The 21,303-nt window shown below is 38.3% G+C and overlaps 2 protein-coding genes across 2 annotated transcripts; both read right to left on the bottom strand.

The window, feature by feature from the left end:
* Window positions 1–6,874: 6,874 nt before the first annotated feature.
* Window positions 6,875–7,565, bottom strand: LOC308690360 (uncharacterized protein; the record flags this gene model as incomplete). The annotated part of the gene is made up of 2 exons (XM_081364761.1): window positions 6,875–7,106; window positions 7,426–7,565. 2 exons carry the CDS (start codon window positions 7,563–7,565, stop codon window positions 6,875–6,877), a joined length of 372 nt encoding a protein of 123 aa, XP_081220887.1.
* Window positions 7,566–18,142: 10,577 nt separating this feature from the next.
* Window positions 18,143–20,653, bottom strand: LOC308691782 (uncharacterized protein). The gene is made up of 6 exons (XM_081367338.1): window positions 20,239–20,653; window positions 20,053–20,139; window positions 19,882–19,923; window positions 19,435–19,559; window positions 18,864–18,953; window positions 18,143–18,740 (listed from the first exon to the last, which is right to left on the bottom strand). Exons 1-6 carry the CDS (start codon window positions 20,417–20,419, stop codon window positions 18,624–18,626), a joined length of 642 nt encoding a protein of 213 aa, XP_081223464.1. The 5' UTR covers window positions 20,420–20,653; the 3' UTR covers window positions 18,143–18,623.
* Window positions 20,654–21,303: the final 650 nt, after the last annotated feature.

Raw genomic sequence — 21,303 nt, 5'->3', positions numbered from 1 at the left:
TATTATGCGACTACGAATTACTTTACGGAGAGCTTACGACCTACTAGCTACGTTCTGCCTTACGAACAAATGGTGCAACGGAATAAAGTACAGAGTTAGTTACAAACTAGCTAGTAGTTACTAAGCCTCTAGTGTGGACTTTACGTTCCAATTTAAGAAAGAACTTACGAACGGCTGGTGCAACCCTACCCAGACTATCCTGGAGAGAGAATGAAAATTCGCCGGAAGTAGTCTGGGTTTTCCCAGGCTAGAAGTCGGTATAAATATGTGTTTAATACTACGAAATATGCCCGATGTTAGTTACTGCACTTGCCGCCCAGAACAAAAGAGAACATCCCAATCGAGTGAAGGGATTGCTGAAACTGAAATGGAAGCACACATCTTACCTAATTCATACTAAAACACATCTATTTAGCCTCATACTGACTTTATTTGTAGTTCATACTGGTCTAATACCCTGTATTTTCTTTCTCATTTTCAGGAAAAGCACTTAATTACCATTTTTTATTTCTATACCAAATGTCATACACTTGCAATAAAGCTAAAAATATAAACAACTACATCATTATGTTTATATCCTATATTTTTACAATAAAACTTATGACAAACATGTCTTCTAATATCCTCAGTTGTTGCGTATACCGAGCTGCATCGAACTAAATTAAATGTAAATTACTTTTCTTGAACCCATTGTGCGAGTTCACTTTAAAGGGTAACTAAACCCTAAACCAACTTTTTTTAGGTAATGATCTGTAAGAATGGGGCTTTATTAGTGCTGTTCATTGATTCGAGTAACTTTTTCGACATTTGGGCATAAAGTGTTTTAATTCTACAATATATGGTGTAAAAACGTCTGAGTGCTGCCCTCTTCAGGTTGAACGGTGGCTACTGCAGTTGAATTTTCCTATTGGATGTTGCGGTACTGCGTGACGTAAGCGGTACTGCGTGACGTAAGCAGGTTCCAGCTCACCACGCCCTCCCTTGGTACGAGCTCACCACGCCCTTGGATGAGCTAGCGTAGATTTATCTGTATTTAGTACAGTGGTAGGTGTAGTGTTGCTGGTTGCAACAGCACTGCTGATCTGCATAGCTTTCCTGCAGACTTGGAAATTAGGCGCCAGTGTTTGCATGCACTTGGCCTGGAAGACCATGAGTGTGAAACCTGCATTTTACGCGGAATTGCTTTTCCAACGCAATAGAGGTGGAAATGGGCTTCTTCACACAGCTTGCGCTGAATAGCGACGCAGTGCCAAACGCTGCTCCTCCTGCATGGACTCCACCACCGCAGCGGCGTCTTGATGTGAGTGATATAAAATCACAATTTATGGTTAGGCTAAAGTTAATCCTCTGTGGTCGACAAACGTGTCGGCACATTTTGCTGGATTTTTTCACATAGCGGCAAAATATGAAAATGCCAATAGAGAGCGCGCTCTATTGACATCAACTCGATAAAACTCATCAGATGCATGTACTTTACGTCGTCTCGCAACCCTGTGAGTCACTCTCCATTTTAGAGAGTCTGACAGCAGGTTTTAGGTGCACGCCCTCCCGCTCATGGTTCGTCCCCTCTATCTCCGCTGGGGTCTGCCCACTTTTCTAGCATTTTTCAAATATTGCCAGTGGGTGGAGTCAGGCTCTGACCAGGGGTTTAGTTACCCTTTAATACCGTGTGCTTTATATACATGTTGCTGCTGATTGGACTGCAGTTCTGACACACCCACCAAACAAGAGAAAACGTATCTCAAACCCCGTTGCACATCGGTGCACGCCGTTTCCAGGAAACATGACGTTCAACCCGGAAACCGTAGCAAAACGTTGCGCACCGTTTTGAACTTGAACGTGCCCCTGCTCTTCCACCAAGTTCATCGTTAGCTTCAGGCAGCCACCTCAACTCTGATTGGTTCTGTTCACGAGCTGGGGTGGGACTTGCAATTTTATCCAATAATAATTGGGTTCATCAGGGCTGCGTTCAGCCCCGACAAAACGTTGCACAACGTTTTCTCTTGTTTGGTGGGTGTGTCAGAACTGCAGTCCAATCAGCAGCAACATGTATATAAAGCACGCGGTATTAAAGTGAACTCGCACAATGGGTTCAAGGAAAGTAATTTACAAATGTGTTCGATGCAGCTCGGTATACGCAACAACTGAGGATATTAGAAGATTATGTTTGTCGTAAGTTTTATTGTAAAAATATAGGATATCAACATAATGATGTCCTAGTTGTTTATTTTAGATTCATTGCAAGTGTATGACATTTGGTATAGAAATAAACAATGGTAATTAAGTGCTTTTCCTAAAAATGAGAAAGAAAATACAGGGTATTAAAACAGTATGAACTACAAATAAAGTCAGAGTGAGGCTTAATAGATGTGTTTTAGTCTGAATTAGGTAAGATGTGTGCTTCCATTTCAGTTTCCACAAATCCCTTCACTCGATGCAGGTAATATCTGGTATTTTTAAATTCACTGTCAGATATCCTTTAAAAGTGTCTATCTAAAAATACCTAGTGCAGTAACTGTAACATCGGGCATATTTTGTAGTATTAAAAACATAATTATACCGACTTCATCGGGCTCCGAAAATTCTTCACAAAGAACACAAAGAATGGCCTTCTCAGCTGCCATAGTTGCAACTCTTCCGTCATCAGAACAGTGTGTTCAACGCATCACCGTTTCTGTTTAAAAAACGTATCTCAAACCCTGTTGCACACATAGACAGTAAAAGAAATGGACACAGTGACCCCATTGGATTCAACGGAGACAAAGTGAAGCCCATTAAAAACTCTTACTTCCTGGGGGTCCAGCGTACTGCGCAGACTCAAACTGAGCTTGATGACGTAGAAGTGACGTGAGCAACCCGTCTGACAATTGTAAGTCTTCTAAAAGCTATGCCAAGAGAAATCAATCTGAATCACCCCCCCCCCCGAATCTTGCAGAGACGACGGATGTGAACAGCAGTCTCTTAAAATGACTCATTGTACAGTTCATCTCTTTACGTAATACATTGACCATATAATATTCCAATTTATAAAAAATGATGAGCTGTTAAATCATGCAGTTTTGGCTAATAAATCATGGACAAACACACTTGAACAGAAACGGTTTTCTTTATTTTTTACATTAGGTTATGTAGGATAGGACATGTTGTATATGGCTTCCGACCAGGATGAAAGGGATCACATTCATCTTCAAGCGTATCTGTAAATAAATAAAGGAATAAAGTTAACCGCGATTGACATTGAGATGTTTTTTTTTCCATTGCATAATTTCATGATAATTTCTCCATCCCCCTTTAATACCCCGTTACCCACACTTCATTATTTAATTAAAGGGACTGTAAGTAGGAATTTCTCCCATCTAGTGGTGAAATTGTATTTTGCATTCAAACGAATAATGCTCTCCAGCGCCTCACTTTTTCAAATGCGCGTTGCATCTACGGTTGCCGTTATGTACCAAAAAGCTATGACAGGATGTCTTATAATAGCACTTTGAGTTTTTCTTCGGTGAACAAGTTTGTTATTTAAAACAAACTGAAATTTGAATCAACGAAAAAAAGAATGTTACAGTATAAATTACTGACTGTGAAAAACATTAACTTTGGTAGTTAGTAGTAATGCAGTCTTTATTCTTTATATTTTTGAAGTACGTGCATTATCATCATCATCCGTGCCTTCTCTAACGTTACTTTACTCAATAACGTTAGCTGCTAATCATCAAAGAGCCTGTTTAACTTACTATGAATAGAATAGATAATTAGATATAACTATAAATGTTCTACTGTCTATATAATAAAGTTCACAACAAAGCAATGAAAAAGAAACTTGTATTTAAGACCATAACATTGACTTACCTGACGAGAAGAAAGCAGGAAACTTCAGCATCTCTTTTGAAAGCTTTTTCCTGCATTAGCTATCCCGACATTAACCCTTGTTTTTTTAAATCTCCGGTCACGTTTCCTTTTACGGTCTATTTTGGACTTTTTCGACGACGAGGACTCCTTATCCTGTGACTCATATGTATGTATGAATGAACGGTGTATAAATAACCGTACAGTGCATCCTTTTAAACTTGCCGCGGCAGTGACAAGCGCCTCTCTCTGCTCTGCTCCTCCGCTTCTGCTGGGTTCAGACACGTGACGCTGGCTCTGAACGAAACGCGTTGTGGAAACGCGTTGGCCTAGTACTTTTTGTCCCTCTCTGCTATTATAGTTTTTCAAGATGGCGGAACTACATGGAAGCCTCCGTGGACCTACCCGTCCCATGTATATAAAGATAATAAATTCTTCGTTTACGAGGATTAGTCTGATCATTGGCATAGGTACAGGGTTTCCGCGGAGTCATAAAAAGTCATAAAACGTCTTAAATTTAATAATAAGAATTTTAGGCCATAAAAAGTCATAAAAACGTCATAAATTGATATGCTCGTTCATTCGTTGGTTCTACCATTGCCTTTTCCCCCTGAAAATGCGCTGGCGGCATGTTAAATGCACAGGTTAAATGCGGCAAAAGCGGAACGCTCCTTTGAAACGCGCGCCACACGGACCATTACCCGCTCGGCTCAAAGTCCAAACGGCAGCGCAGCGCAGCGCGAGCTCAATAGAGCAGACGCGTTTACTCTGATCGGTCTCGGTCACAAGATCCAGTGAGAAGTGCTTGAATTCAGCGAAGTACACACTGTCTCAGTGATTTAAACCAGTTTAAAGGCAGATGAAGCAGCGCTGACCAACAGGAGAAACTCTGCACAACGATTCAGCCAGAAGGCTTTTCCGTCTACAATCTCCCGTCATTTACCATGGATTTACTGTAACGTTAGCCTAGTAATATTAACTGCACCATGTGGGATATACATATTGAATTTTATTATATTAGTAGTGCTGATAATGTATTAAAGGACTAATATATTTACAGTATTTAATAATGTATTTAGGCTACTGTTTTTCATACATTTCCTGAAGATACGTGCCATCAGAGTTAGGCAACACAAACCTGTTTCAAGACTTGACCCCTATTAGCACATGCAGAAACTAAGTAATTATTTTCCCAATAAAGATATTTATTTTGTTAAGGACGAATGACAAATGTTTGAATGTCCTACCTCAGATTTGTGAAATGTTCACCTGTTTTAGCAAGTGTTTGACATTATATTTTCTGACAATAAAGAGTAAAGTTAGTTTAAAACCACAATTAATGCTCTGGTTTCTACAACTTTCACTTAGAAGCAACAGTCTGCCTTTAAACTTTGAAAGAAATAAAGATGTGACATTTATCGTGATAATTATCGATATTGACTAATATAAAACAATTATCGTGATGATTGTTTTTGGCCATATTGCCCAGCCCTAACTGAATCTCCCGGTCTATCACAATGGGAAAGTGTACATTTAACGAGCCATGGCTCAAAGATGGTGTGTTTAGTTTGCAAATAATCAGTATCAAGCATATTGCACACTGGGTAAGAAGGCGTTGGAGCTGTCTTTAGGCATTTAAATAATACATCTTGTTACTTTCAATGAAAGTCAATTAAAAAAAAAAACTTTTGAAAATAATTTTAATTAATTTTTCATAATTCGTGTAGGTCATAAATTTCAATCATAATGGTCATAAAAAGGTCTTAAAAAGTCTTAAATTTGACTGACCAAACCCTGCAGAAACCCTGTAGGTATTTGTACACCATTGAGGGCATATTTATGAATAAAAATATTGATTTTAGATAATAAAATACCTAAAAAGCTACATATTGTCCCTTTAAGTAGATACATTATTTAAAGATCGTGGATAAATGTTAGGCTACTTCATGTATACTTGCCACATACCGAATTATTTCCAATTCCTCAAAACGTTGTTGCACAATTTTTCCCCGTTGCTTTTATGGACTCTATATGGGCTTCTCCCTTGACTCTACGTCCCCCCGATTGCCTCATAGACGTCTATGCTAATAAAATATTGCCTGCGAGCTTCTCCTCCTGTCCATACGGTAATTTTTTACTGTGCGACAGAGAGTCGCGTGGCTATGACGCAATCATTAGCCTACTTTTACAAAAACTGCTTCTACAGGCCCATAACATAAGCTACAAGGTAATGGAGCATTTTATACATTGTCGTGTTTCTTTAGAAATAAATAATGGACAAATGGAGTCTTTAAACGCCTCAGATGTGAAGTTATTCGCTGTCAAAGTGACGCCAAAATGAATGGGAGTCAATGGGATGCTAACTGCAGGTGGGGTTCCGTTAGCCAATGGCGGCGTCCGGGGGTATCTTCAAAATAATACAAATCCCTGCCCCTTGGTTGCACACCGGTGCACGCCGTTTCCAGGAAACATGACGTTCAACCCGGAAACTGTAGCAAAACGTTGCGCACCGTTTTGAACTTGAACGTGCCCCTGATGTTAATACTTAATCGGACTAAACCATTTTTAGGGAGGTAAGAAAAGCAGATATTTGGAAAAAATATTTAACCAAATTGCATGTTTTTGTGGTTATCATTTAAATCTCAGGCATACAAATAAATAGTAGAATTATTCATACAACAGGGGCCTATATAGTATAGCTGGATTTTGTGGGGCCAATTGTCACCACACTATAGCGACGGCCCTGCCAATGTATGAAGCATTTTAGACTATAGCCCAGATTTATCCATCCAATCTCCAAACCGCTTGTCCTGTGTAGGGTTGTGGTTGTGCTGGAGCCTATGAGTAAACTCGTATGGCCAATAATAAATAAATAAATAAAAAGTGATTCATATCTCTTTCAGTCCATGTTCTTGTTGTACACAAAATAACACATTCACTTGTTTACATAGTTCTATAAGTGAATTCATTCAAGAAAACTAAATGCTGTGATTACAAAATATATGTAGGCTATAAACTACACAATGATTTATATATTCTGTAACGCATCAGTGTAATCTTGATCGTTGTCATCATCTTTAACAGCAGAGCCAGAGGGTTTACTATGGCGATCTGAAACCTCAACAGAGCAACTTCTACGAGTTAACATCTCCACAAGCTCTGTTGCATGTGTCTGCTCAGTCACAATCTTTAGGGTGAATCTGGCTGAGTTCCCCAAGTCTGCAGCATCAACTGGAGTAATCTCTATTTCAGCCATTTTCCTTAAGAAGAAGAGAGCAAGGTCAATCATAACGTCAGCGAGAATTAAATAGCAGGGGTGCTCAATCCTGTTCCCGGATATCTACCTTCCATCAAAGTTTAACTCCAGTTATCTATAACTATCTAATTAAGATCTTAAGGAACACTTGATAATTAAAAAACGGATGTGTTGGACCAGTACTGGAACTGAACTCTGCAGGATCACCAGGAACAGGAATGAGCATCCGTGAGACAAGGTGAAGTGGGATTAATATTGTGTTTATAGTAAACAAACATAGCCTATCTGTGTGAAGGCATATGAGTTTGTGTATGTTTTAATACTCTGTTGATCTCTGTGTGCGATGTCGTTTCATGAGCCAGCATACAGCAAAGATGACCAGCAACAGGAGCAACAGCAACACCACAAACACGATGAAAATATCAGAGTTCAGCCACCGTGACAGAGAATCTCCTGATTCCATCCCTACAGCAAAGACTAAAATCGATTAGAAATGGAATAGGCTAACACAAACTCATGAACATGTCTTGCTGCTGATATTTAAATCTGGTAAGTGAAACTTAGAAAATATAGGCTAACGTTAATTTGAACAATAACTATAGGCCTAAATGCTATTAGAAATTGCTGAAACGGTTTGATATAGCGCTACCAGCAAGTTTGTTTAATGCCACTTCTTTTGAAAGAACAATAGTTCTAGTGCACTGATAAAAACACCAACAACAAAAAGATTTTGTATGTATTAGGCTATAGGCCTACCTGATTAGTCTGTTCTGTTGTGCTGTTTGATTCTTCTGATCACCTCACTTAACGTGCTCAGTCATTGCTAGGGTGGAGACAGTAAAAATATAGAAACATTTGTGGCTGAGAATACCAGCTTGATGTTACTAGTTAGATTTACGTTTTGTTATTATTTAATTGCAACAATTAACGGTTGAAACCGTTCAACACTTCAGAACATTACAGGAAGGGGGCGCTAAACCCCAGGATAAAACTCTCATGCTACTTTAGGACTTCTTTCAGGTGTTTGCAAAATTCTGGGGCCACAGCAAAAGATATTTAAAATCTTATACGATTTTTAAAATGTGAGAGACCACAAACATGAGGGCAAATAATGCTAGATTTAACAGTTTTGCTCCTAGTGTGGTGTGCACGTGTGTGCCGCGATGTGAAGAACACACATGAGCAGATTTTCAACCTGAGATCCGACTGTGAAAACGGGAAATCTCGCAAAATCTCTCGAGACTTCAGAATAAATAGGCTTGTTTGAGATGAGCAAAAGGCTTGTTTGAGATGCGCCTTGCCTCGCCTGAAATGTAGTCGAGAGTAGGCGGCTGCAGTGAGAGGAGGAGTGAAAAAAGCGCAGGCAAGCCGGACAGATCTCTCTTCTCGCAGTGGATCTGACACCTGTGAGATCAAAGATGGATATCGCGGGATTCACGGGATTCACGCTCGTGCACAGTGTTGCTAATAAACTGGATGTAATTCAAGTTCTGTTGCTTTTATATGGAAATAAATAAAATGAACAAGACACCCAAAGTACTTGTTATTTAATTCCATTCTAAATACATGTTTATCAATCATTTTTTCTTTAATACAGACATATGTGTTTTTATTTTTTATTTTATTTTTATAAAAATTAAACTGCATAACCCAAAGAGATCGCACTGTCAGATAGTTTGGGAATATTCACACATAACATATACACATAAAACATGATATTAGAGTTTTAAAATCAAACATTTTAAAAGAGAACAATACATCACGGTTGTTTAAACCAATGAGCATTAAGCTGTGTCGTCAGCAAGTCGTTTCCCATCATGCTTTTGATCAGCAGTCGGTGGAGAGCAACTGCGCGCGACTGCAGAATCCGACAGGTGTGCCTTGCGCTCGCGAGAGATTTTTGACATACGTCAGCATGACATCAGAGCAAGGCGGACCGCTCTCGGACACATTTCTAACCGGCATGCATCTCGCGCTGATCACCGGTGATCGATTCTGCGCAGATTTTGCTCATCTCAAACAAGCCTAAAATCTGCGCAGAATCGATCACCGGTGATCAGCGCGAGATGCATGCCGGTTAGAAATGTGTCCGAGTGCGGCCCGCCTTGCTCTGATGTCATGCTGACGTATGTCAAAAATCTCTCGCGAGCGCAAGGCGCACCTGTCGGATTCTGCAGTCGAGCGCAGTTGCTCTCCACCGACTGCGCTGATCAAAAGCATGATGGGAAACGACTTGCTGACGACACAGCTTAATGTTCATTGGTTTAAACAACCGTGATGTATCGTTCTCTTTTAAAATGTTTGATTTTAAAACTCTGATATCATGTTTTATGAGTATACGTTATGTGTGAATATTCCCAAACTATCTGACAGTGCGATCTCTTTGGGTTATGCAATGTAATTAAAAAAAAAAATAAAATAAACATATATGTCTGTATTAAATAAAAAAGATTGATAAACATGTATTTGGAATGGAATTAAGTAGGCTACTTTGGGTGACTTGTTTATCATATTTATTTTCATATAAAAGCAACAGAACTTAAATTCCATCCAGTTTATTATCAACACTGTGCACGAGCGTGAATCCCGCGATATCCGTCTTTGATCTCACATGTGTCAGATCCACTACGAGAATAGAGAACTGTCCGGCTTGCCTGCGCTTTTTTCACTCCTCCTCTCACTGCAGCCGCCTACTCTCGCCTACATTTCAGGCGAGGCAAGGCGCATCTCAAACAAGCCTAATATTGCGGGCGATAGGCAGGAAGAAATTGGAGATGGTGCTCGATGCAGAGCCAAATGGGAGGAGCTAGAGCTCCAGCCCCTCCCCTCGCTGGATTTAGTGAGCGGGGATTCGCTGCAGCTAGAGGTCTAGCTCACCCTTGCTGGATCTAGTGCGAGTTCAACCGTGATGGAAGGACAAGTTTGTTTTGATGCGCAAGATGCTGGCATACATCATATTGTATTTTTCTCTAATATTTGTCGTGATTATGATTAAATATTTATCGTTTCTGTGACAAACGCGTAAACACCTAATAAGAACATTACTCACACTGTGTGTGTGTGTGTTTGTGTTTGTTTCTAAAAACGGTTGAAACTTTGTATCTATTTATTATTTTATCTTTATAACGGTTTCGTTGTTTTCCTCACTTTTAAAGCTGCTTTGGACAAAAGCGTCTGCTTGATTATGTAAATTACTAGACTTAAAAGGCAATGTAAAAGCTTAGATAGTGCACCCCTATTTATTTTTTGTCCACCGCATTTACGTGACCTTAGGCTTGTTTGAGATGAGCAAAATCTGCGCAGAATCGATCACCGGTGATCAGCGCGAGATGCATGCCGGTTAGAAATGTGTCCGAGTGCGGTCCGCCTGGCTCTGATGTCATGCTGACGTATGTCAAAAATCTCTCGCGAGCGCAAGGCACACCTGTCGGATTCTGCAGTCGAGCGCAGTTGCTCTCCACTGACTGCGCTGATCAAAAGCATGATGGGAAACGACTTGCTGACGACACAGCTTAATGCTCATTGGTTTAAACAACCGTGATGTATTGTTCTCTTTTAAAATGTTTGATTTTAATGATATCATGTTTTATGTGTATACGTTATGTATGTGTGAATATTCCCAAACTATCTAACAGTGCAATCACTATGGTTTATGCAATGTAATTTTTATTACAAAAATAAATAAAAAAACACGTCTGTATTAAAGAAAAAAAGACTGATAAACATGTATTTGGAATGGAATTAAATAAGTAGGCTACTTTGGGTGTCTTGTTCATTATATTTATTTTCATATAAAAGCAAAAGAACTTAAATTCCATCCAGTTTATTAGCAACACTGTGCACGAGCGTGAATCCGGTGAATCCCGCGATATCCGCCTTTGATCTCGCAGGTGTCAGATCCACTGCGAGAAGAGAGATCTGTCCGTCTTGCCTGCGCTTTTTTCACTCCTCCCCTCACTGCAGCCGCCTACTCTCGCCTACATTTCAGGCGAGGCAAGGCGCATCTCAAACAAGCCTATTGTCAGCCACAACATAATGACGTCACATATTTTCCAACCCAGCCCTCAGCCCCGTTCGCATGAAACAGCTTCCAGCGCGCCTGGATGGAGGTGGTGCTGCTGATGCTGGGGATGGAGGTGCTACCCAGCTAACAAAAAAAGGTCCCCAGAACGTCCCCTAAATGGCCTGTGCGAACGTCCCCCCGAACGTCCCCGTCCTCCTCCGGACGTTCAAAAGGACGTTCACATGACCAACAGCGGCCTTTCGGAACGTTTATGGGACTTTTATGGGTTTTTACTTTTTTTACCAAAAGAAAACAGCCATAGAAGACAAGTGAGAAATTGTAAGGACCAAAGATTTTATTTTAACTGAACAATTGTACAGGTGAGGGTGAGTGTGTGTGAGGGTGAGTGAGTGTGTGTGTGTGTGTGTGTGTGTGTGTGTGTGTGTGTGTGTGTGTGTGTGTGTGTTGGGGAGGGGTCTGGTCTGGGTCTGGGTCTGGGTCTGTCAGCTGTCGCCGGGGTTACTCCGATGGAAATTCTTCCTGTTGGCTTCTAACCTGAAATAACGAAATGAGCAGAGTATCCTATTGGTAACTGTTTTTATGTTATCATTGTGCAAATGCATCATAGGCTACAGCTCGATCCTATATGCTAGTAGGCCTATAGGCTATCATGTCTTTATCATAGGCAACTTCTACGTTCAAGCAATAGCCCCCAATGGACATTCATGTTAAATTTTTACTGTGCATAGCCTACATATTGTGTCCCCTGCAATTTGAACAACGGATGCATCAAACATTAGGCTATTCTGTGCTCTAAAAACTTATTAAAAAATATTTCATGGTATTGTGTCATGCAAGGTAAATGCAAAAGAAATGTGCGGGGTGGCCAGTGGGGGAGAGTTGAGACACTAGGCTACCCCAGATTTATGTTGAATTGTTCAGTGTTATGATAGCCTACTGTACACAGCCTATTAATACATAATGAAAATGCTTCGTTATTTTTTTCAGACACATTTATTATCATTAGCCTACTTTTGCCGGTGCTTGCTTGAACTGCACCCAGGATGGATTAATGCGATATAGTAATTGCTTAGGCTAAATGAATGACTAACGTTAAAAATATTTAGTCTATCAACTCTAATCAAATTAGATGGCCTTATCTAATGACATAAAGCCTATTTAAGTATTAGTATCCAGCTCTTTACATTACATTAGACGAGTTAGCATTTTATTAACCTAATAACAAAATAAAGTTTAAATTAAGATGCTATAAAAGGCTATGCTATTTCTATATAGCAGGCCTTATTCCACAAAGGACTGTTTATAAGGTGATAATCCGTTATACTGTAGGCTATCTTGAAGATTTTTGTAGGCTATCTTCTGGTATAAAGACGAAGATTGATATTTCGTTAATGAAATAAATAAGAACATATTGAAAAAAATGAACAACTCAGGTTATGTTATGTTAGATGTGTTTTTGTTTAATTATGAAGATAGCCTATTAACAAATATACATTTTAATATATTAGCCTATATAAAAAACATTATAGGACTATATAAAATATATTTAAAAATAGGGCCTTTATTTGTTTTATTTATATGTGGAAATAAATCTTATATTGGATGTGCATTTTGGACCTGCCGTGTGCGGACAGATCGTACATTCTGGCAATGTCGTAGGCTACGTCATTAACGTGATAGGCCGTTTATTTAAGCTTTTTCCTTCTCCATATCTTCCCAAGAAACTGTGGAATATCGCTAAAATGCAAACGCATATCAAACTGATCTTTTCTCTCTCTTTTGCTATTTATCTTGGCCTCACTGTAGAAGTAACCATGGCAACTGATCAACTGATAGAGTTACCACCTAAAATGGCGGCGCCTTCCCGGAATGCAACGCTGCGGGAAAAGATCGTGACGTAACTCTTTGATAGCGAGAAAGTTTACCTGCGCATGCGCGGCCCCGCCCACTAAATCCAGCGAGGGGAGGGGCTGGAGCTCTAGCTCCTCCCACTTGGCTCTGCATCGAGCCCCACTTGGGAAATTGCTATGGTAGTGTTTGGAATGCCTTTGACAGAACATTGCCACAAATCGACAAAATAGCTAACACACGACGTCGCAGTTACGTAATTTATTCGTACTTTTGGTCATTTCATGACTTACCAACTGACAACGTAACTACAACCTCGTATGCTCGGAATTTCATTACCATCATATTACCAAACCACAACGTCGTCAGTACGTCCTCCTAACGTTATAAGATAACCAACTACGTTCCAGATACGTACTCTATTCGTAATATCTTGGTAATTTCATGACTTACTGGCAACGGAACTGCAACGTAACAGGACCGTAATTTCATTACCATCATATTACCAACAACGTCGTCAGTACGTCCTCCTAAGGTTATAAGATAACCAACTACGTTCCAGATACGTACTCTATAGACGAATCCGACGAGCGTTCTGTGTAGGCTGCCATCTTGTGGCGACGCCATTACTGAGCTGTTACTAGTATGTAAACAAACCTCCGTGATAACGCAAACGCACCCTCGATGACAGCTACAGCCAGGCAGTATGACTTGTTGGGTTGATGATGTTAGACAGTGGCCTCCAGTCACAGATGAAGGTACAAACGATCTTACAGATTATTTATGAAAATAGCTTGGCAATAACTATGCTAGCTAGGCAAGCTAACGAGGAAACTATTAAAAGATCTGTCCATTTGGCAACAATAAATAAATGAATGATATCAAATAAACGAATTCATGTTTTTCATTTGTGACCATTATTTATCTCATTTTCACATTTCAAAAGGAAAGGGTAAGGTACAGCTAACTGCTAGCGTTGTTGGTTCTCAGAGTGAGAGTCACAGTCAAGCAAATACAGTAATGTTACTACTGCCCCAACGCGCCCCTTCGGTTGTTTTAAAGGTATTCAAGAGTATTTTCTCCTTCGCCTGGCATCCGATGATCAACAAAATGCCAACTACAGGTCACTGATAGAGGGTCAAAAAAATTATCTGAGCTCCGTATGGGTTGGTCAAATAATGCACACTCTACCAGATGATAAATACATAGTTCTTAAAGGACCTGTCCGATTTTCACAGACCATTAACAACACTTATACTGTTCAAATAACTCTGCAGAGGAAGAATAGTAAAGTTGTAGATGTAACGTTAGTGACAGTCGTAAATCGCGGGCTGTTTATTCCAGTGGACGCAACCAAACCAATAGGAGGCAATGGCGCAACGCTACCCAGCAACAGCTCAGTAATGGCGCCCGCTTACTTCCGGTAGTTTCGCCGGATTGGTCTATTCGTAATAACTTGGTAATTTCATGACTTACTGGCAACGGAACTGCAACGTCACGGGCCCGTAATTTCATTACCATCTTATCAGACTGCATTTCTATGAAATATTTTATTTGTTTCAATTGTTTGTTTAGTATTCCGTACTGTACGTTTGAAATACGTTCATTTTATTCAAGTAAGGTTATAATTTTAGATATGTTTGTAAATGTTGCGTGGCTTTGACTTTTTAATGGGCGTGCGCGTGAACCTTCGAGTCGCCCTCAAACACTGGAGCGGAGATGAGTTGCCATGGAAACGGCGCGTCACCGACCGCCCCACTGACTGCAACTGACAAAGCGGCAGAACTCCGTCTCTCGCTGTTGTTTTCACTGCTTTCAGGTGAGTTTAGTCTCTAAAATCACACAAATAATACACACAACTGTTCTTGACACTTCTCGTACTTGTAATTGACACGCTTCTGTTGAATATTTGCTTTATAGAAATGGTTTAGTGTCTTAGGAAAAAGTCCGTTAGCATCTCAACCGTTTTCAGAAGAGATAACGTTATGCTAACTTCATAGCTTGAGCTTTTGATATGAAAGTTTAGGATTTTAATCACATCTTATGGTTAGATGAGAGGTTTTGATAGTTTTGTAAAAAATAAGTTAGTTTGGAAGTGAGCTAATTTATTTAACATAAACGTATTTAACATAAACGTACTCGATGACGTCACTTAACGTTACATGGAGTGTGAAAATTGGCTGAAACAATGGTAAACACAAATTGATAAAACTAGTTCTGTGATTTCAGCATCTACAAAATAATCCTTCTACAACAGAGGGAAGCTCCACGACTTCAATATTTCTGAAGAAAGCTGCTGCCAGAGAAGTTGGAAACAGGTGAAGTGAGGAAGCTCATTAAATAACTTCATTATCCATTTTCTCACAATAGTTTGTCACCTACTGTACATCACCATGCATCTGTTATTTTAAATTCTCATATTTACATTTACATTTATTTGTTTAATTTATTTTAAGAAAGTTTTGACATCCAAACTTAAGTGACACTGTATGAGCAATATGAATAAGTGAATAAGTAAAACTAAAAACATAGATGAAACATTTAAGATTATTATCAGTGTTGAAAACAGCAGTGCTGCTTCATATTTTTGTGTTTTTCAGGGTTATTTGATGAATGAAAGAAAAAAAAAGCATCATTTATTTGAAACAGAAATCTTTACTCTCTCTTCTGGTCAATTTAATGCATCCTTGCTGAATAAAATATGATTTTTTTTTTTTTTTTTTTTTACTCTATTGAACCCAAACGTTTGAACAGTAGTGTATATGTTGGGTCTATTTAACAATGAATCCTGGAGAGAGAAAAAAAGAAAATGGATTAAACTTTTACATTGGTTTACACAAAAAGATTAATCAGCACAACTGTTTTCAACATTGATAATACTCAGAAATGTTTAAGACGTTTGCATTGTAAGAATGTATAGTATTCAAATATTAAAATGCTGACTCGTTAGGCCATGTTTTCTTTTTAAAATCAGATGATTTCCTATTAATTCAATAGAATGTAAGGGAATAACTCTAGAATAACCTTTCTGATAATATTTGGGGCCCAGAAACACTATCCTAATTTGAATCTAGATTAAAAACACATCTCTTTAGCCAAGCATTCAATTAACACATCTCATAATCTTGCACTATATGTGATGAAATAGTAAAAAGTGCACATGACCATCTTTTGCCTGAAATAATATGAACAGCAGCAATGCTAATCTTTCTCCTGTTGTCTCCCTGTTTCTATCTCAGGATGCTCAGCATATTTTACTAGAGATTACAGCAGCTCCAGTTCGGATCCAGCCTCACTTGGGAAGACTTCTAATGACATCAACACTCTTGAAGACAATGTGTTTAAACAATTTTCAGATGTTAAATTATATTTTAAAGTGTTTAAACTAATTTAAGTTTTTATGTCAGGTGGTACAGCAAAAATATTATGTATTGTAGTTGTACCACCTGACATGGAAAGTGTACCACCAACCTACCCATACTTGAAATTAGCAGTTTTTAATCAGTATTTTATCAGAGCTCTACAAACTTTTTCACTCTGCCAAAGAGATCAGTTAGGCTCCTCTGGACGATGCATTATCATGTTTACTGTTATTACCTTGTAAATTCATAATAACATTTAAGAATATACAAATGGCGGACAAAAGTTTCTCAATTATCTCAACAGCTTTAAAACTACTGATATTTATAAAAAACAATTATATGAAAGGCTTCAAACCTAAAATGATGGAATAGTTTTTATTTTGTTATTATTAAGACACCATTTTAAATTGTTTTCTTAATCTGTTTATTTGTTCGGACAGTTGCACCACCACCTGACATTTTAGGAGTTTAATGCTGCCTTCAGGAATACTCATAAATAGGCCTTCCTAGTTAAAAAAAAAGGACATTGTAATTATGACTTCAGAAGAAGAAAAGCAAAATATGTATTATTAAATGTACAAAAAAATTATTTCAAACTAAGGTTTTATAGAATATAGTGATACATGTCATTAAGTTATCAAATTATTTTAAAAGGAGATAATGCACTTGCCACAACATAACTTTGTGACAATGTTTAGAAAAATACACAAGCGATTTTTAAACAAAATGTCTGCTTATACAGATTCTATCTTTCAGTGCTAATTGCTTTGTGTATTTAAATGTTAAATGGGAAAACACTCAACTGTTCTTTTTTCTTGCATTTTTCTTTTCTTATTCTTGCTTTGTTATTAGGGCCACCAAAATGAAGATGTGTAGGAGTAGTTTGATGTTCAAGCTTTTGGGGAAAACCTTGTTCATTTAAATGTATAACCTGTTTGCAAACTGTTTTTGCTGTTTGTGCTTTGTTCTATAGTAAATGAACTGAATTAACCAAATTTTGAGTCTGTATATCGTTCATATGTTGTTGAAAAAGTCTCTAAAATAGTTTTGGGCCAATGAGGACAAGTTAAATTAGACCACTGCATGTCTGCCCATATTATTAAAAACTAAAATGACCAACTGGTTACCAACACACGACTATCGATCCACAACGTTGCCACGACGTCGCCGTTACCTGCTGACAACGTTGCAAAGTTACGTTGTAGCAACGTATCTGGGAATTTCACTTTTCCGGTTGCCGCGACGTAACTAATTACGTCGCCACGACGAAAGTTTGGTCACCAGATTACGTTGCAGTTACGTAACAGTCACGTATTTGTGTTAGCTGGGTGATCCTCCATCTCTGGTGTCTATATACATTTACTCTGTGCTGCGCCATGACTGCGTTTGTGCTTCCTTCTTCTGTCAGCTCGCTTTCTGATTGATTATCGTTTCGTTCCTCCAATCAAAAGAGTATCCTACGTGCGCGTTTGTCCTTGGGATTCCCCCCATCAGAAATGAATATTTACGATTCGAGATCGGGGCGGCTCCGACGTTCTTCCGAGCAGGTTCGGTCACTCACTTCACACCACAGACATCTGATAAAATAATCTGAAGAACCATCAAGATAATCGGGATTTAATTTAGGATTGTCGGAAGGGGAGAAATCGGCCCAAATATCTTGGTGCGGCCCCAGCATTAAGCAGTAAGCCTAGTTTAAATCCGTTTAAATTTACCTTGAGGAAATACCACTTTTATAAAGATAGCCTAACTCTTTTGGCAGCCTTGGGGCAGAAGCAGGAGAGGAGAAAAATACAGTAAACCAAGTGATCATAAGAAATTAACTGAATTTATTGAATAACTTTAGTCATAGACAAAGATCTACCTGATTCCATTTGCTAAAAAACAAATTCATCGTGTTTTTAAAGCAAGAAAAAGCCAATGTATTGCTTTTTAAAAAGTAACTGAAAGCCTTGAAGGGAAACAACCTCTTATCTCTAACTTCTGAAGACAATACAGTTATTAGCTACAGAGTTTCGCCTTGCACAAATTAATAAAGCATTAAACATTATACATTCAGGGATAGCAAAATTCAGCAAGACACAATATAAAAAGTTCAATGTAAGTAAAAATTCATAATATAAACTGAATGTAGAAAATATTATTTAAAAAAAGTAAAAAAAAAAAAAAAGATAGATCAAGTACAACATGCTTATTTGCTCGCTGGAAGCTGAACTTTTACACATGGAACTGCTCCATACATACATTACATTCAAAAGGCTTACAAAAAGCACAAACGTTTCAGCTCTCATGCCTTCTTTAGTGAAGAAGTGAGTTCCCTCACTACTCTCTCACACACAAATCCTTCTCCATGATCCGTATCAACATCAGAGGTCATGATGCCACACTCATGATCATCATCATCCTGAGGCACAACCAGAATATAGTCAAAAGCTTTTCAGCTGTCTAATTTTGGTAATTGACTGTTCAGAAAAATCTTTCACAAATATCTTAAAGGTTTACAATTAAAAAAATGTAAGTGCATTACCCCAAATGAAGAGGCACTGTCTCCAGATCCGTCTAATGAGGCTTTTGACACCAGAAATTGCTTTCCATTGGTTCTAGACATCAACCAGACCTGCCCATGTACACAGACAACATTCAAGAACATGTGTACAACAAAGTTCACTTTTAATTCATTTAAATTTAGTAATATAGTATAATTTAAGCCACTCTCAGATCCTGTCTGCTACACCTACTCAGCTATATTAACCATATAATGAATAATAACCAATTTATGGATTCAGTATATGAACCAGTCAAATGTGCAACCCAGTCTCAGAATCAGACATAATCTTCATAAGCTCTGTATAATAATGTAATTACCGTTTTAATTCTGTTTACTCTCATGTACAGTAATGTTCACTTTATTATTTCATGTTGGATTTAAAAAAAAAAAATGTTATTACATTTTGTCAGCATTGTTAAATATTGTGTTTTTATTCCACTACTGCTACTGGTATTGTTTGTTAATGCATTGTTTTCCACTCTGTTTTTGCATCAGTTTCTAGTGTACTTATGCAGAAAAAGAGAGAGAAGTGGATGAATAGTTGCTGCACCTTGTTATACGCAGATAACATGGCAAGGCTAGCATTTCTCTTAGAGCAGAAGCTCTCAGCAGCGTAGCAGTCACTGTTGTCACTCCAGAACAAATAAAACACATTGTCATAGAGAAGCCACACTTCTGAAAGATAAAAAAGAACATTCAGTATGAAGTATCTGTATAGTTGACAGAAATTATTTTATATTCCTTGCCAAGCCAGGACAGTTCTAGAGCAAAACCACACAAGAGCACACAAGTTCAGTTTTCAGTTGTAGCTCATAAGATGATCAACAACACAACCAAAATTAAGAACAATCAAATGTGTGAACATTTAGACACATAAATGTAACAAATCAGATATCTGACAATGAAGTATGTGTGAAACAGTTTATCCTTCAGATGTTTCACACATGCATGCTGAAAATTAGTTTGTTCTCATCAGTTAATAAAAATTGAAACTAACCTTTTTGTCCTTTTATTGGTTGTGTTTCTTTGTTGTGAGAGTCTAAGGGGTGGAAAAGCATGTTATTCTTAAATATTTTGTCAAACTACATTTAAACCATTACTGTCACAAAACTTTTTTTTTCTTGATTAGTACCTCAATAAATTTCAAATGCTGTGTCATGAAACTTACAATTTAGGCCCACAATAATAAGGATGATGGTTGAGATAAGTATGTTCACAGCAAACAGTAAAAACACATACTTCCTTTCAGAAAACTCTGTTAAACAGAGATTAATAGTGATTAATACAGAAACACTGATGTAAACTTCATGAACATATTGCTTGAATTCCATCCACCCATCCTCTGTTGTCTTACCTGAGAACCGTGTTGTACAATTATAAGTTCCCTGGTCTGCAGGTGGGTACTGAAGAGATTGATAAATGTCTTCTGTTTTAACAGCATCATTTTTCTGTGTCTCCCTGTTTTCTGTGTCTTCCTGTCCCTCACCCTCTTCATATTCATTTATACACACAGAAAAACGCTGCTGCAGCTCCATTACTCTCAAACACTTAAGTAATGACACATCCGCACAGTAACAAGAATCATATATCACACCCTCTGAGACTGAAAAACTAGTCGTGATGATAAATACTGATGATGACTAACGTTACACGCAAACCTATATTTCTCTGTGCTGCTGGTTTTCTTTTTTCTTCTGCATTTCCTTTTCAGACCACAGTAAGACCACATGGATTTACTGCAGCAGTGCAGTTTATGTATCAGACTAGACAGAAAAAGGAAGCAGCGGGAAGATTTATAACAAAAAGTGTTGTTAGTATTAATATTTTTTTTGCACATTATGCAAAATGCCAAATAAAGCAGAAGGGAAAGCAAAAAGCAATCTTGCTTACTTGTATTTTGTGCAGAAGACCTCAGTTCACGCAGACAGCAATTAAATATCTGCCACTTTGCTGTTGATTTCACTGTGCTTTTGGAGGGAAAGTTTACAACTCTTTGTCTTCGAGCATGGTAATTTGCATATTGGGTGTTGATGCAGAAACTATTAAAGATTCTTGTAATACGAGTATGTTGCATTGGTATCAACATATAATATACACGATCATTTAGATCATAAAAAAAAATTGTAGATACCAATGGTTGCATTAACTGGTGGTTCTATCATCAAGCATGCATAAAATGGTAATGCAAAATGCAAAAGCTAATAATGGACAGTAAGGGACCGTTCGGTATTTATGGAAGGGGCCACCGGAGGAAAATAGGGGAGGGTCATGTCTTTTTATTCTTTGTTAGGGTCATCCAACTTTTTTTAGTCTAGGGGGAGGGTCACCCAACTTTTATATTCATGAAAACAGCAACATTTCAAAGTGGCTTGTTTGGTGCTATTTTTTTCCATTTAGCTCCATGTTGATCTCGCGTTAT

This window comes from Scardinius erythrophthalmus (assembly GCF_964197995.2).
Source record: "Scardinius erythrophthalmus genome assembly, chromosome: 5".
Lineage (NCBI taxonomy): Eukaryota > Metazoa > Chordata > Actinopteri > Cypriniformes > Leuciscidae > Scardinius > Scardinius erythrophthalmus.
The sequence above is the reverse complement of the archived record's forward strand: the minus strand, read 5'-3'. Positions and strand labels throughout refer to the sequence as shown.

Excerpts from the sequence above, each read along its gene's own strand:
- LOC308691782 (XM_081367338.1), bottom strand. The coding sequence starts at position 20,419 with ATGGAGCTGCAGCAGCGTTTTTCTGTGTGTATAAATGAATATGAAGAG. Across the intron at positions 19,560-19,881 it reads ACCAATAAAAGGACAAAAAG|AAGTGTGGCTTCTCTATGAC; the intron begins GTTAGTTTCAAT and ends TTTATCTTTCAG. Across the intron at positions 18,741-18,863 it reads ACAGTGCCTCTTCATTTGGG|GATGATGATGATCATGAGTG; the intron begins GTAATGCACTTA and ends GTTGTGCCTCAG.